Below are 14,252 nucleotides of genomic sequence, written 5' to 3'. Positions count from 1 at the left end.
GAAAAAGTGAAGCAAGTTTTTAAAGTTTATAATGCCTGTAGCCGTACTATTTAACCTGACAACTCATTTTTGTTCTGCTTTGGTTTATTACTGCGTCATTTCAGGCTGGCTAAACAAACCTGACTTGCTAAAAATTTGCTTCACTGCAGAAGCACCAGTTAGATATCTAGGCATATATGATTGGGTAAAAGCATGAAAACTATGTTAGTTAATTTTATTACCCTAAAAACTTCTCGGCTCAAAATTATCTACACGACATTTACATGTCCTTTATAATAAACACTTTAAAACGAAATCCTCATTCCAACAACAGCAAAAAAAATGCCCCTGCCTTTCTGATTCGAAGCGATTTCGAAGTAATACTCAATATCTTTTACACACATAAATCTGACTTAAAAACGCAAATCAAGAGCAAGCTCGACAATGTGTCGAATCAAAATTATTTAGGACATAATTGAAGAATCGAAGCGCCATAAAAATAAAAACCCAGAAGATTTTTTTTTTTTTTCAAACCAATAGATTTGGAAGTGTTTTAAATAGTACGCACTTCAAGAATTTCCAAAATAAAACAAGAAATCCGAGGCCAAAGAAAGCGAGAACAGGGTGTAAAACTTGTTTTCGTCGTAACAGACTGCATATTATTTACATATCGAAATTTGCTACAAGATCATTTGAAAACAGTGATAAAACCCACGTTTTTGGATACATATCGAAACTATCAGAAACTTATAATGTTGCCTCAAAGTCTCCCATGATGTCGCTCTGCAAAGTCATATCAATGGCGCCGGCCATCTACAAGGGAATTAAAAAGGAGTAAAGAAATTTAGAAACTAAGAGTAACTCTAGCTCTAAGTAAATCTCCCTCTATTTACTATAATTAAGGAAAAAAATGAAGAAATTCATACTGCTCGTCTCTTCCTTTGTTCTTGTTCTTTCATTCTTTCTAACTCTCTCTTTTTTTGGTCATTCTCCTCTTGCTGTTTTCTGGCACGTTCTAAAGCTTCCTCTTCTTCTTTCTCTCTCTTTTTTTCATCTATTAAACGTAGCCTATCCATTTCTTCGCGTTCTTTTTGACGTTTCAATTGTTCTTCGGCCATTTTAGCAGCTCTTTCCTAAAAATGATTTAATCAATGAATTCCAGACAAAGACGACAAATTCGAGAACATCTTTATTTTCCCATTTGAATCAATCTCACCTTATCTTCTTTGTCTTTCGCTAGCTTCTGAAACTGCTCGAAACTAGCAGCTTTATTGGTTTGATCGACCTTTGTAGTACTCTTAAGAGAATTAGAAGGCGTACCCCATGAACTAACATGTTTTAGAGTGCCACAATTTTTTTGGTTTTCGGAAGGAGACTTGATTATTTCTTAAAAAATTTAAAACATTTTTACGCAATTAAAAGTAAATAAACAGATACTCTATAATCTATATATGGGCAGATAAGATCAATTTCCTTACCAGTCTTAGGTTTCAGCATGCTTTTTGCAAGCAGACTGTCATCAACAATTCCAAAAGATATTTTTGAAGAATCATTTGAACCAACGGGAGCAGTAAGAACAGAGTTGGTAGGAGTAGAAACAGTAGTTTTAGTCGTTAATTTAGATATATCAGGAAATTGATTTTTTAAAGATCCACTTAGCGAAAGATTAGTGGTAGGACTTTTCGGTTCTAGAGGTGTACTAGCGACAGGTTTTGCTAAAGGTTTCACTGCACTTGTAGGTTTGGGAATGCTTTGAGACAATGCTTGTTGAAGAGCAGGTCTTGGTACTGCATTAACAAATGAATTACTGGTGGCAACAGCACTTGTCTTAGGCACCGATGTAACAGCTAATAAATAAAATATGAAAATGATAGTGATTCAGGCATTTTAAGTTTAAATGGATAAATCGATACTTGTGTTTTGAATACTTTCTTACTAAGCGCTTTAAGGTGCTGCATTACTTATCAAGCGCTCAAGAACTTTTAAATTTAATGACATTTTGCAAGATTTATTGTAAATTTACTCTTAGAATAAAAATTAGTTTTATAATTACACAACAGCAGAGCGTAGCATTTTATTGAAAATTGTAGTAGTTTACAGCGATTTAAAAAAAATTAGGATTTTTGTTTAACGTTCATTTAAAGTACATAAAGATAAAACCTAAAGAAGATATTAACCGAATTTATCATTTAAGAAAGATTTTATAAACCTTTCATTAAATCTCTAAACTAAAAAAAAAAAAAAATATTTTAAAATGTTATAGAACGCAATAATAAAACAAATCAATAATAATAATAAAAAAAAATTATCACTGCAACAACACACAGTAAAACTAGTATTTCCACCACGTACTTTTTTGCAAGGTTTGCATTTCTTTTGCATCAATTTATCAAAATTGTTACAAATTACAGCTGAAGCTCTTCTCCAAATGGTATTCAGTTTTTGAATTAGATTAATAATGGATTTTAATTGGATCTTGTCCAATTTTCAATCCATCCAAGCCCAAATAAGTTCAATTAAAATTGCCAACTTGCAACCTTGGTAGGACCTAATTTCATTTTTTTTTTCAAGAAAAATTCTTTTTAAGAGAAGTATCTTTTTAGCTTTACCTTGCTAGGACAAAGCAATCTCTATACTATTTCTTAAATTATTTACCAGTTTATTACTTTGCTTACTGCTTTTTGATTCATTTTCCCAAAATAGTATGCTTTCATCAAATAAGGCCACTTTTTTGTTTTGAAAAAAGGAATAAACAGTATTAACGTGACTATTTTTTAAGATAGTATGTGCATATCAAACGTTTGTAAAACCTTACCAGCTGGCTTTTCAGCAACTTTAAGGTCTTCCATCACGTTACCAATACTTTTATGCTTTAGCTAAAGAATAGAAATAACAAATATTCCCAAGCAAAAATACAACATAACGTAAAATCTATCATAAAACACTTGAATAATATTTTTAAAAAATCATACTTCTTGAGGTTTTTTTAGATGTGACTTTTTCAACTTCTCTCCATCTTAAAACCAAAAAACAGTTTAGCTAACCATACTATTAAAAAGTTTCTACTCCACATAAAAACCAAAATGACATAATGAAGACAATTAAACATTGCTTACCATCTTTTTCAGAATCAGAGCTTGTGTCAGAGCTAGAACCACTGCTAGAACCTGAACTTGAGCTGCTTGAACTTCCACTCGATGTACTGCTCTCTGACAAACGTGATGTTTTAGGCTCAGTAGAGGCTATATCTAAGTTTAATTTTAAAAGAAATATACATGATAAGTGTATGTAACAAATAAAGCAAAATCATAACATTCAACCAACATTAAATGCTCACCTTTAGATTTAGATTTATTCTTTGGAGCAACAGCTTGAAGCTTGCCGCTAACATCCTGAAAGGTTGTTTGCTGACTTAATTTTTTAAAATCTAAAACTGTTACTTAGAAAAACAGAAATTTTTTTATTGATTCTATTAAAAAGTGATTATCTATCTACATACTTGTAATCGTTTTTCTAACTCTTCTTTTTTTTTAGCTTGCAATGCTCCTCTGTCTTCTGCAGATTTAGGTTTTTTGATAGGAGTGGTTTTCTTTTTTTTAACACAAGAATTCACATATTTCTCAAGTTCACGCAGAGTTGCTGGTTTAAGTGTTTCAAAATCTATTTCAATCTCGTCAGGGTTATTTCCTTTCAAACTAGGTTCTTTTGATTGAATAATATGTACAACTTTACCAAGTTTATCTCCTACAAACAGAATTATGTCATTTAACTTATAAAGTATATAGGTAATATAAAGTAATCAGGGAATTTATGCAGTGCAAATCCTAAAAAATGCACATAACTTGGATGCTTTTATAATTAACATTAGTTTCATGTAAATTTAAACATTCTGATTCAAATAACAATTATATTGACCTTATATAATAATAATAATGAACTTGTCTAAAATAAATTTACACATAAAACATAAGGCGGAACTACACTTTCTCTTACAGGTTATTGTCATAAGATAAACATATTTGCCAACTGTTTATTTAACAGGAGCTTTACATTAGCAAAATTCTTTGTGTAATGGTTTACATAATTGTACATCTAATTACAATCATATCTAATATACAATTTCATAGTATTCATATTGTTTTTTTCATTTAAAAATACCAGTTCTAATCAAATTTTTAGTGAACCTAAAACAGAACAAAAGAGCAGACAAAGCACAAGTTGCTCTAAAAAACTAGAGTATAATAAAACTGCACAAATGGGAACAAATAGAACAGCAGAAAACATCAAAACTGCACAAATGGGAACAAATAGAACAGCAGAAAACATCAAAAGAGTATTTTGTATAAGACTATGCTAAGATTGAACAATTACGAGTCCAACAAAATCTGTTTACAACTTTTGGAAAAGTCAGGGATAAAGTGAAGAAAATTTTTGAGGTTGAGGTGACTAATAGAATGATTAGAAAGAGGATACATGAGGTAAATTTGAGTTTATGTTTTTCTCAATGCAAATCAACAGTTTCTGAAAAAATATTAGAGCAAGAATGTATTTTTCTAGTAAATATTGGGCGAAGGAATTAACATTCTGTTGGAATATTCTTGAAGCAATTAATTTAAATTTAACTTAGATTCATCACTCATATGGAGAAAATCACATGCCATTGAATTCAAGATATAAAGTGAAAATGTAAAACATGGTGAAAGAAATATTATGGTAGGGCTGCAGTGCTGTTAAGATTTAATTGAAAGATTACTTTGCCTTTTGGAATCTACATTAAGGCAGAAAAGCTGTCCAATTAAAAAATAGTAACTAAGATGATTAATATGTATATTGAGTATTTCAGTTTATGTTTATTTGGTCATAAGTCTATACAACATTTAGCATAAACTCATTAACAAATAATAACATTATATTCAACAATTTGTAATTCTAATTTTAATGCAACCAATTATTTTTTGCTGTTTCCCTCTTGGAACAGAGTGTAAAATTAATTCTGTGACCAACACTGTAACTGATATTTAAGTAATACAGTATCAATATCTGTAGTATAATGATGTCATGAAATAATATTAGTAAATACTTTAATATATTTACCTGGCAGTTTATTGATATCAAGGCTTAGTTGACGCTTCTCATCATAAGTCATAGTTCGGATTTCTTCATCTTCACTGTCTTCAGGAAGCTCGCCTTTCTTTGCTGCAATTCTGCATTCATGTTTAATAAAGTTGATATGTAATGTTGGCTTTATTATAAAATTGTTTGAAAAAGACATCAACTCAAATAACAAAATGAGAACTGATGAAATTAAAAGGAGAAAAATATTACAACATACTTGCTCTTTTTTGACCTTTCTGATGCGGATTTCTTCTTTGGTGCGGAAGTTTTTGTTTTTGGGTCTTTTTTTTTCTCAATTTTATTCGATGTTTTTAAAGGTGAATCCTGTGAGGAAGAGTCTGTAACTAAAGACTTTTTGTCAAGTTTTTTTTCTTTCTTTTTGTTTTTAATGCCATCAATTAATTTCATTTCACTTTTATCTTTTTTATCCTTAGTTTTTTCTTTTAATGGCTTTCGTTCTTTTGATTTATCCTTGCGTTTTTTTGTGGAAGTTTTCTCAGTCTTACGCTCTTTTTCATCTTTAGTAAGCTTAGATAATTGTTCATGAACAGATATTAGCTGAGCTTCTAATAAAGAAAGTTTATGTTTACGTTCAGCTTCACTGTCCTCTGAATCATTACTTGATTCCTTTTCATCTGATTCTTCTTCAGAATCAGACTTGGATTTGGATGATCGAGGTTTATTAATGTTTGTTGTTGAAGACGCAGAAAGCGCTACTGGTGAACTTGGTTCATCTGGCATTTTTGCATATTTATACTCGAATATATCTTGGAGCTTACGAGCCATTTTAACAACATCATGGTCTGGAGGATTATATTTATAACAGTTTGTAAATATTAGCCTGACATCTGAAGCAAATTCATTGGGCGAAGAATATTCTCTAGAATCCATTTTACACTATCAAGAGAGTAAATTTTATTACTTGAAATTTAACAATGAAGCTCAACAAATCCATTGAGATGTAAAACATTTAGTGTGCTCATATTACTTAAAAACAAAAAAAAACATAGAAAATTCTTAAATTCAAAGCAGTATTAAAATTTTTGGCCTACCTTGACAGTTCCAAGGTCCATAGGTTTTTTTATAATATCAAAATAATCATGAAGTCCTAGTGCCTCTGCCTGTACTGGTTTATAAAAAGGCCAAGCATAAGATTCATGCTTTTTTGAGTGCATTTCCTTGATTAACATGTTACAATACTTAAGCTGTTCAGTAAGTTTGAATTTCTTTTTACCAAGAGGAGGCTAAAAGAATTTTATAAAGATATTAGTGTAATAACAAAAAATTAAATATTTGAATAAAAGCAAGCAAAAAAGAATTATTTTAACTGTTCTAATTGCATGCACATTAAAGTTGAATTATTCATAAAGAAAACATTAAAAGTTATTATCTTTTTAAACTTCAATTAAATATACTACACAGATGCACTTACTACAGCCAATTGATCTTGCGGATTTCGTTTGCCAACCTATATGGAGTTAATCAATTTTCTACTTCTCTGAAAATCTTCTTTTTTTTTTTTTTTTTTTTTTAAATATTTAAAGTCTAGTTTATAAAATATTTTTTTACATTTTTTATATTACAGTAAATGTTAAAATGTATAACATAAACTATCATGAACATTTCAGGCAAAAAAAAAATTCTTATGTAAGTAAAATAACAATTTGTAATAAATAAGTAAATAAGTAAAATAACAAAATAAAAGCTTTTTTTTTTTGTTATTTAATTTTAAAGCTCTTCAGCTTTGGTAACAGTATGATAATATTAACAGCTCAATTTAAAACAACAGAAAGTCCATTCTATATAAATCTTGGCTAGTCTTGACACCTATCATCTAAGATTTTGAATTTATATTTGTTACTTACATTAGGAATTAAAAAAATGCCAAGTTTTACTTCATTGATATATACCATCACCAAGTTATGACTAACTAAGCGTTTGGCTTAATTTCCCAAAAGTTTGCTGCTGGTAGCCATTTTAAACTTCATAAAAACTATTTTCTCAAAAGCAACATTCAAATTTCTTAAAAAATGCTACCTGTTCATTATAAAGGATGAACTAAAATTTGAAGAGAAATTTAGGTATTAGTAATTTTATTACAACCATTCATGAATTTCAAAGTTAGAGGAGATGAATTCTTAGTTAAATTCATTAATACAGAATCAGTCTTATTACAGAAGGTGCATAAATATCAGCAACTTTCAATACTGAAAAAAGATTGTACCAAAAAAGTCTCTCCAAAACTTCAAGAATTATACCTGCCACAATACATTCTTGATGTTTTTTATAGTAAGTTACAAATTATTTCAACCTGATACCAGAATGAATATGGAACATTTGATGTTATTATTTTTAACGTGAATGAAAATATTTGCTTACATCATAAGAATACTATCCTGAAACAATATTATTTGCATCATAGGGCATGTTGTAATCTTTTCTTAAGAGTTGTCTGCTGAACTCATAAGAAAAATCAGTTACATAATTAAATTTGTACTTAGTTCTTACAAGAATAAAAATGAAAATTTTCTTGGAAAACCAGTTTTTATGAACAAAAATAGTAACAAGTTTAGTATAGCAACAAATTTTAATCAGTTTTTACCAGCTTCTAAGTCATTGATCAAGACTGAATGTGCATCAATGAAGAGTTGGATAAAAAGTTTAGCTAAATTGTTAATCAGAATACATAATCCTGAAAACACTAAAATCAATGTCCCAAGGTTTATGGTGTGCATGTATGATGTTCACTATTGGATAGGTATGGCTAATGAGGCAGATTCAGCAACTGTCATATTTAATATAAAACCTATTCACTTGTCATATCCTAAAAGATCATATAAGCAAATACACTTCCTGAGCAATCTATAAAATTTTTGCAACTACTACTGATACTGCTCATTTATTAACTGTCACTTGTAGGTAGTACGATATCTCTGAAAGAAGTATTGAAAACATTAATAGTATAATAAATAGAATATAAAAATTTGCTGCATGCTTTGCATATTTTAAAAACAATCTTTGAAAAGTTTCACCAAGTTTACTGTTCTATGACTAATAAAATCACAAGTTACATTTTCTCTTTAGATTATGATTCTGCAACCCTAAATTAGACCACTTTTTAAGAAATTTGAATGTTGTTAACAATACATATCAATGCTTGTATAAAATACCAAGGTAATTTGAAAGTCTTAGGTTTTCAGGAGAGCAAAAATATATCCTAATTATTAAGATACTTTTAAAGGATCAAGTATAACTATTTTAATGCCAATAAATGAAAATTGATGAAAAAAGGTGTTAGATTTTTTTTATCCTTCTTTTAACCAGAAGTAAAAAATCACAAACAGTCATTTAAAGAGAAATCATACAACAAAAAGCATTTAATGTTAACTTTATTTTTTTTTTCATTATTTTGATTAAGAATTTATTTAGTAAATTGGAATGACAGTTTTAACGTTCAGTCTGTATTAAGTGCAGTCTGTCAGGGTAGCATGAAAAAGAAACCTCTTCAAAAAAAATTTAAAACCTTTAAGACCCTAGAGTTTACTTACAATATTTTCTTGTTCACCAGGAAGTTCACGGATTGGTTTTTTAATGGTTCTATTAGATGACTCTCTCCTAGCAGGAATTTTTGCTGCCATTAGAGGTGTTGAGTCCAATGAAAACATTGTTGTACCAGGAGTGGTTGTATCTGCCTTTTTTCTCTTTACACCTGATTTGACCTAAGTAAAATAAACAGATTAAAAATTCTTTTTAAAAAAAGATTTTTTAGTTACCAATTTAAAAACAAGTGATAATGTTGAACCAAAATCATACAAAATTTATAGGAAAATTTTTCCACTTACAGATATGTGACCCTTGGGGGATAACAAAACTGGTGTAGATGGTACTGTGGATGTGACATTTGACAGGGGACTAGTAATTTCAGTTTTAATTAATGAAGGTGAAGTAAGAAGAGAAAGAGTTGCTGCAGGTAATACAGATGGTAGAGGTGACATTAAAGATGGCTGTGTTGTATCTAAAAAATTCACATTTCAAGTATTTATTGAAATACAAGTCTGAGAAACTAAAAAACAAAATTTAAATTTCAAGTAAATATAAAACGGACAGATAATTACCAGCTGCTATAGAGCGAGGTTTAATAATCTTAGATTTTTTTGCAATTGGTTCTCCAGATTCACTTGTGGATGTTGCAGCTTTCACAACAGTTTTTGACCCTTTAACTATTTCATATTCCTCAGGCGGCATCATAGAAAGTTTTTCATCAAAAAACTTTTCAAGAACTTCTGCCATTATAACAATATCCTAAAAACACAACAAAGTTCTAATAACTTCAGAAAAAAAAAAGACAATAGCAAAACAGTTTTTGTTTAAACAAAAACAAAGGTGTATATATTCAGAGACTCAACTATGATTATTCATTTAATTATTAAACACTTTTAATTTCAAACAGGTTTACATAAAGTTTTATTCAAGAACAACATACTTGATTCTTTCAAAGCAAGACTAACCTCTCCAGGTTTATTATAGCCATAGCAGTTACTAAAGACAAGTTTAAATTCTTCAATACATTCTTTAGCACAAGTATAGTCATTATGCTCTAATTTCTTTTTAATAGTTCCAAAATCCATGGGTCTCTTTGTGATTTCATAATAATCCTAAAAACGATGATTAAAAAAAAATGTGTAAAAAATCAAAACATCTGTTGTAAAATGTTAAAAAAAAAAATCATAACTTCGACTGAAATACAACTTGACCATAACTTATATTGTGATAGTTATTAAAGCAACTATGACATTAACTTGCACTACAGTTTTAATCAAATTTTTAAAGTCATAACAACTCATAATCATAACATTTATATACTACTGAATTAACCCAAGTTATTGAGAATAAGTATATCAGAGAGTGTTTCATGAAATATTGCAAAGTGATTAGAAATATTTTTTGACAAGCACTTTATGAGGATTGCCTCTATTTTTTACGCCTTTTAAAATTTTAACTTGATATAATAATTAACATTCATAATAGAAGAAAAAAGGTAAAATTCTACATTTTTTTGCTAAGTTATATACCGTGGTGTGAGCATAAGACTTTGTTAGGTCACACCACGGTATATAACTTAGCTCACACCACGCTAATCATAGAAGCATGTTGCATATGACATAATACCTTTATTTTTTTAAAAAATTGGTTTAAAAAAGAAGTTTTTTCCTTAAAGTCAAAGTCATCTAGAAGGTTACCAATTCAAATTTATTTTAGACAGCAGAACCAGCATTTACTGCCTTCACTTAGAAAATATCCTCCGCTTTGATTGCAACATATTTTTACTTTTGAAGCAAAGCTTGCTAATGGATTACTAGAAACAAAACCAAACCTACTGTAGCTTCTTGTTGTATTTAAAATGTTAAGTTAAATATATACATTTAAATTTGTGTGTAAAATTTAAAATAACATTTTGAATATTTGGTTTTAATGCCACACTACAAATCTCTCAAATGTATATTAAGTTTTTATAAGGCATTGAATTTTAAACCGTTAGGTTTTAATCATGAAATAACCAATAAATCTGACATAAATTTTCTAAATTGAAAAAAATAATTTTTAATTCTAGCCATTGTTGCAGTGCTAAAAAATGTGATGCTCAGGTTTGGCTGGTGCACCAGAAAATAACTGTAATGTCTAATGTTAGGTTATTAATGTTTTACTAAGTGTAGGAATTGCAACCTTACATTTTAGTAAAGTCCACAGACATATACACTTAAAATTAATCAAAGCTATATATATAAGGTGCATCATATATATTAACCCAGGGTGTTATTTGCTAATTATTTACCTTTAGCAAATAACTTTATATATAGTATAACTTATTCTATGTGAAATTTTTTGCTAAATGTAAATAATTAGCAAACAATTATACACAGATTACATTTTTCATTACTTTACAAATCTTCTTGTTTTTAAGTGCTTTAATGATGCATTTTCAATAAGATCAAATCTTTGTTTTGATATTTAAAATCTAACTAAATGTCTACTGAAACAAAATGCACTGATTTTGTTGTCTTAAAAATGTCTGGCTTAAATATTAAGGGTGTTAGGAAACAGGTCTGCAGAAAAGCAATTTTCAAGGTATCCAATTCCTGGAAGAAATTGTTCAGTTTTATACGTTAAAAGTATGTTTTATAATAAACTAATATGTATATAGTGCACCCAGTATGTATGTATATGTGTTTATGTTTGTAAGTGAAGCATCAGAACTCAAATCTTTGATTCTAATTTGTAAGGCTAGGCACTGTGGCAATGTATTAAGTCATTTTGGATAAATTCCCCCTTTTAATACATTTGCATTTTATACATATATTTTTTTAATACATTTTAACATTACCAGCATTAAGAATTTCTAAGAAATGGGTTCATTAAAAATCAGACTAACAAGTTGAAATATTACCAATATTTTTTTAAAACACTGTGAAGTATAGATCAGGACTAGAAAAAAAGCATTGATTATTAGTCCAACCAAATTAGAAGTTTATCTGGCTAAAAAAATTCCATCTGATTATATCTAATATATTTCTTATAATCTTTTTAAAAACAAAAAAAAACCTTCACCCAGACTCAATTTTCTAGTTATTATAATAAACTTCCTTTGTTAATAAACAACCTAATTTTTTGTGATGATAATGATTATTTTGATATTATAAAAAAACCTATTTTTTTAAAATTACAATCCTTCCTAAAGGGTTGCTAAAATAAACAGATTCCTGAGGGTTACCAGTAACATTAATGATATTTAAGCTTCACTTTACATTGCAATTGTTGAAAACCAATGTGCCCTATAAAAATCTAGAAATGCCTGTATAAAGTATGTTTTTTAACAAGAGCTACTTTCAAAACTTAAGATATTAAAGGGTCTAGGATAAAAGGCTTTGTTTAAAGGGGTTCTTTGAAAAAAACATTTTTATAACTGGTTTTGAGCGTGTAGAACAATTTCTAATAAAAATTTATTTTCAATAACTTCATACTTAAAAAAAAAAAGACTAAGTAATTACCTAAGTAATTAACACTAGACTAATTAATTAGATAAAATAAAGTAACATTAGACAAGGTAACTAACGCTAAACTAAGTAATTAACATTAAATAATCAACATTAAGTTTTTTTTTACTATTTCAGAGTTTTCTAAACTTAGTATGGAGACTATTTTAATGTATACTACACTCTATTAAGATCGTTCAACAGTATGTATCAAAAGTTAATCTTGGTTAAAGATATCTTTGGAATATATTAAATATTATACAACATTTACCAACTACATTTACAAACACTGTTAATTTATTAACTTTTATAGTGTTAGAGTCTATATTCATTCTATAAAAAAGTAACTTGTAATATAGCTGTATATTGTTTAAATTAATGAGTTTGCCTGTAAACTACATAACAATATTTACCTCTAAGAATACCCATGGGAGTTTAAGAATTATTAAATTTTTGAAATTAAAACAATTCTTACCGGAATTTTAAGTTTTACAGCATCCACTGGCTTTGCAAAAGGCCAAGCAAATTGATGTCTTTGTATCTGTCTCATTACAGTCTTTAATAAAAATTGGAGCTGATTGGTAGTCCGACCTTTCTTCTGGGCCCTTTTTGGCGGCATACTCGTTTTTAAACAACTCAATTAACATAACACAATCCTTATTGGCAACTGGTTTTATTATTTTCTGACTATAAGGGAGAAAAGAAATTCCTTTTGTAAAAATAAAATATTTAAATAAATTCAAAGCGCCATTCTCAAATCTTTGAATAAAACATCGTAGAAATTAGATATCCAGACCCGAATATACCAGCATATGTAATTTTACTGACTCGCTAAAACACTGTTCTCAGCAGAACATTAAAGATTAAAATTTAGGAAGTAATAAAAAACTAACTGGTCTTAATATTTTACATAACTAAACGAGCTTGTTGTGTTCATAGGAGTGGTAGCAAAAACTAACAGAGTCCGTACATTTTAAAATAGAACAGAAAATCTACAACAATATCATTTTTTAAAGTTTTACATACATATCTATACATACACATGTATGTATATATGCGTTTACTCTTTATTTATAGTAGCACATTTTTTGACGGTTTTTTTAGCAACAATTATCTTATATGAAATGCAAACAAAAACTGGAAAAGGCGCCTTTCTTCCATTTATTTTGTCAAGTATAAACAAGTTTATAAATCACATACAGCTTCAGTTAACCTTGCAATTAATTCTAAAATAAGTTAGTGATTGATATAAGAAATTTTAGTCATTAAATTTAGTCTTTCTTTTCAATGACACGAAGATTACCATTTAAAAGAATCAAAAAAAAAACTTCTGCCAACATTTAAAAAAATGGCCGTTTAAGTCTACCTATTTTATTTATGAATTGGGTAAATATCAGAAATTTGTATGGCGAGAAATAACACAAAAATACCATTCTAGCAGAGCAGTTGCATCCGCCGCAAACGTCTTTCGACTGGACATTAATCCAATGCGACGGATTGCAATAGATATTAAAGCGTTATTTATCATTTCTTCGTCGCCCTCCATTTTGAGGATCAAGCGAAGTAAGTTGTTTATATGAATACGAATACGAAACCCCCGCAAAGGGAAAAAAACTCGTGATGTAATGAGATCATCAAATCTACAAACGTGTAATTGAATGAATGAGCTAACGCTCTAAAAGTAAAAAAAAAACTCCTCCGTCAATATAAACGAAAAAAATATATCAAAACGAGTTTTATTTCGCAAAAGAGGTTAATGAGCCTAAAAAGACAAGCTGAACGGCGTATAACCCGGAATAAATGCGTATTATCAACGTACAAGATGTAAACTACAATAAGTTAACTTTAACCAGTTTATTTAAAGGAATTATTATAAATACAAGAGTTTGTATATAAAAGAGTTGGTTTATGCGAAAGGCTAAACTTTTATAGCAATGAAACTCACTGGAAAATTATAATACTTGAGCCAATTATTGAACTTGATTTTATATTGCTTTAATTTGTCAACTTAAACTTGAAAGCATTAATTCATCACTATCTGTTGTGTTTTTCTTTGTTACTCATAAAATAGTTACAAATGATTCTATTTTGAAGCTTTTGGTATATTTTTGAATTATTAGTGGTAAG

General features: G+C 28.7%; 1 protein-coding gene across 2 annotated transcripts; it reads right to left on the bottom strand.

Annotated features, from left to right (window-relative positions):
• Window positions 1–208: 208 nt before the first annotated feature.
• LOC145181974 (bromodomain-containing protein 3-like) lies at window positions 209–13,692 on the bottom strand. 2 transcript variants are annotated; one of them, XM_080057189.2, is made up of 18 exons: window positions 12,601–13,692; window positions 9,603–9,749; window positions 9,210–9,396; window positions 8,937–9,109; window positions 8,643–8,813; window positions 6,527–6,562; window positions 6,147–6,338; window positions 5,312–5,991; window positions 5,074–5,183; window positions 3,479–3,723; window positions 3,317–3,371; window positions 3,096–3,227; window positions 2,952–2,995; window positions 2,795–2,855; window positions 1,458–1,826; window positions 1,196–1,365; window positions 906–1,112; window positions 209–792 (listed from the first exon to the last, which is right to left on the bottom strand). In XM_080057189.2, exons 1-18 carry the CDS (start codon window positions 12,742–12,744, stop codon window positions 727–729), a joined length of 3,189 nt encoding a protein of 1,062 aa, XP_079913315.2. In that variant the 5' UTR covers window positions 12,745–13,692; the 3' UTR covers window positions 209–726. The 2 variants fall into 2 exon arrangements, with proteins under 2 accessions (XP_079913315.2, XP_079913316.2); XM_080057190.2 differs by lacking the exon at window positions 6,527–6,562.
• Between the last annotated feature and the right edge of the window lie 560 nt (window positions 13,693–14,252).

This window comes from Hydra viridissima, unplaced genomic scaffold, assembly GCF_058129835.1.
Source record: "Hydra viridissima isolate aposymbiotic clone 2 unplaced genomic scaffold, HvirCarnegie_v1 scaffold_10, whole genome shotgun sequence".
NCBI classification, from domain to species: domain Eukaryota; kingdom Metazoa; phylum Cnidaria; class Hydrozoa; order Anthoathecata; family Hydridae; genus Hydra; species Hydra viridissima.
This window is presented reverse-complemented; position numbering and strand designations above follow the sequence as displayed.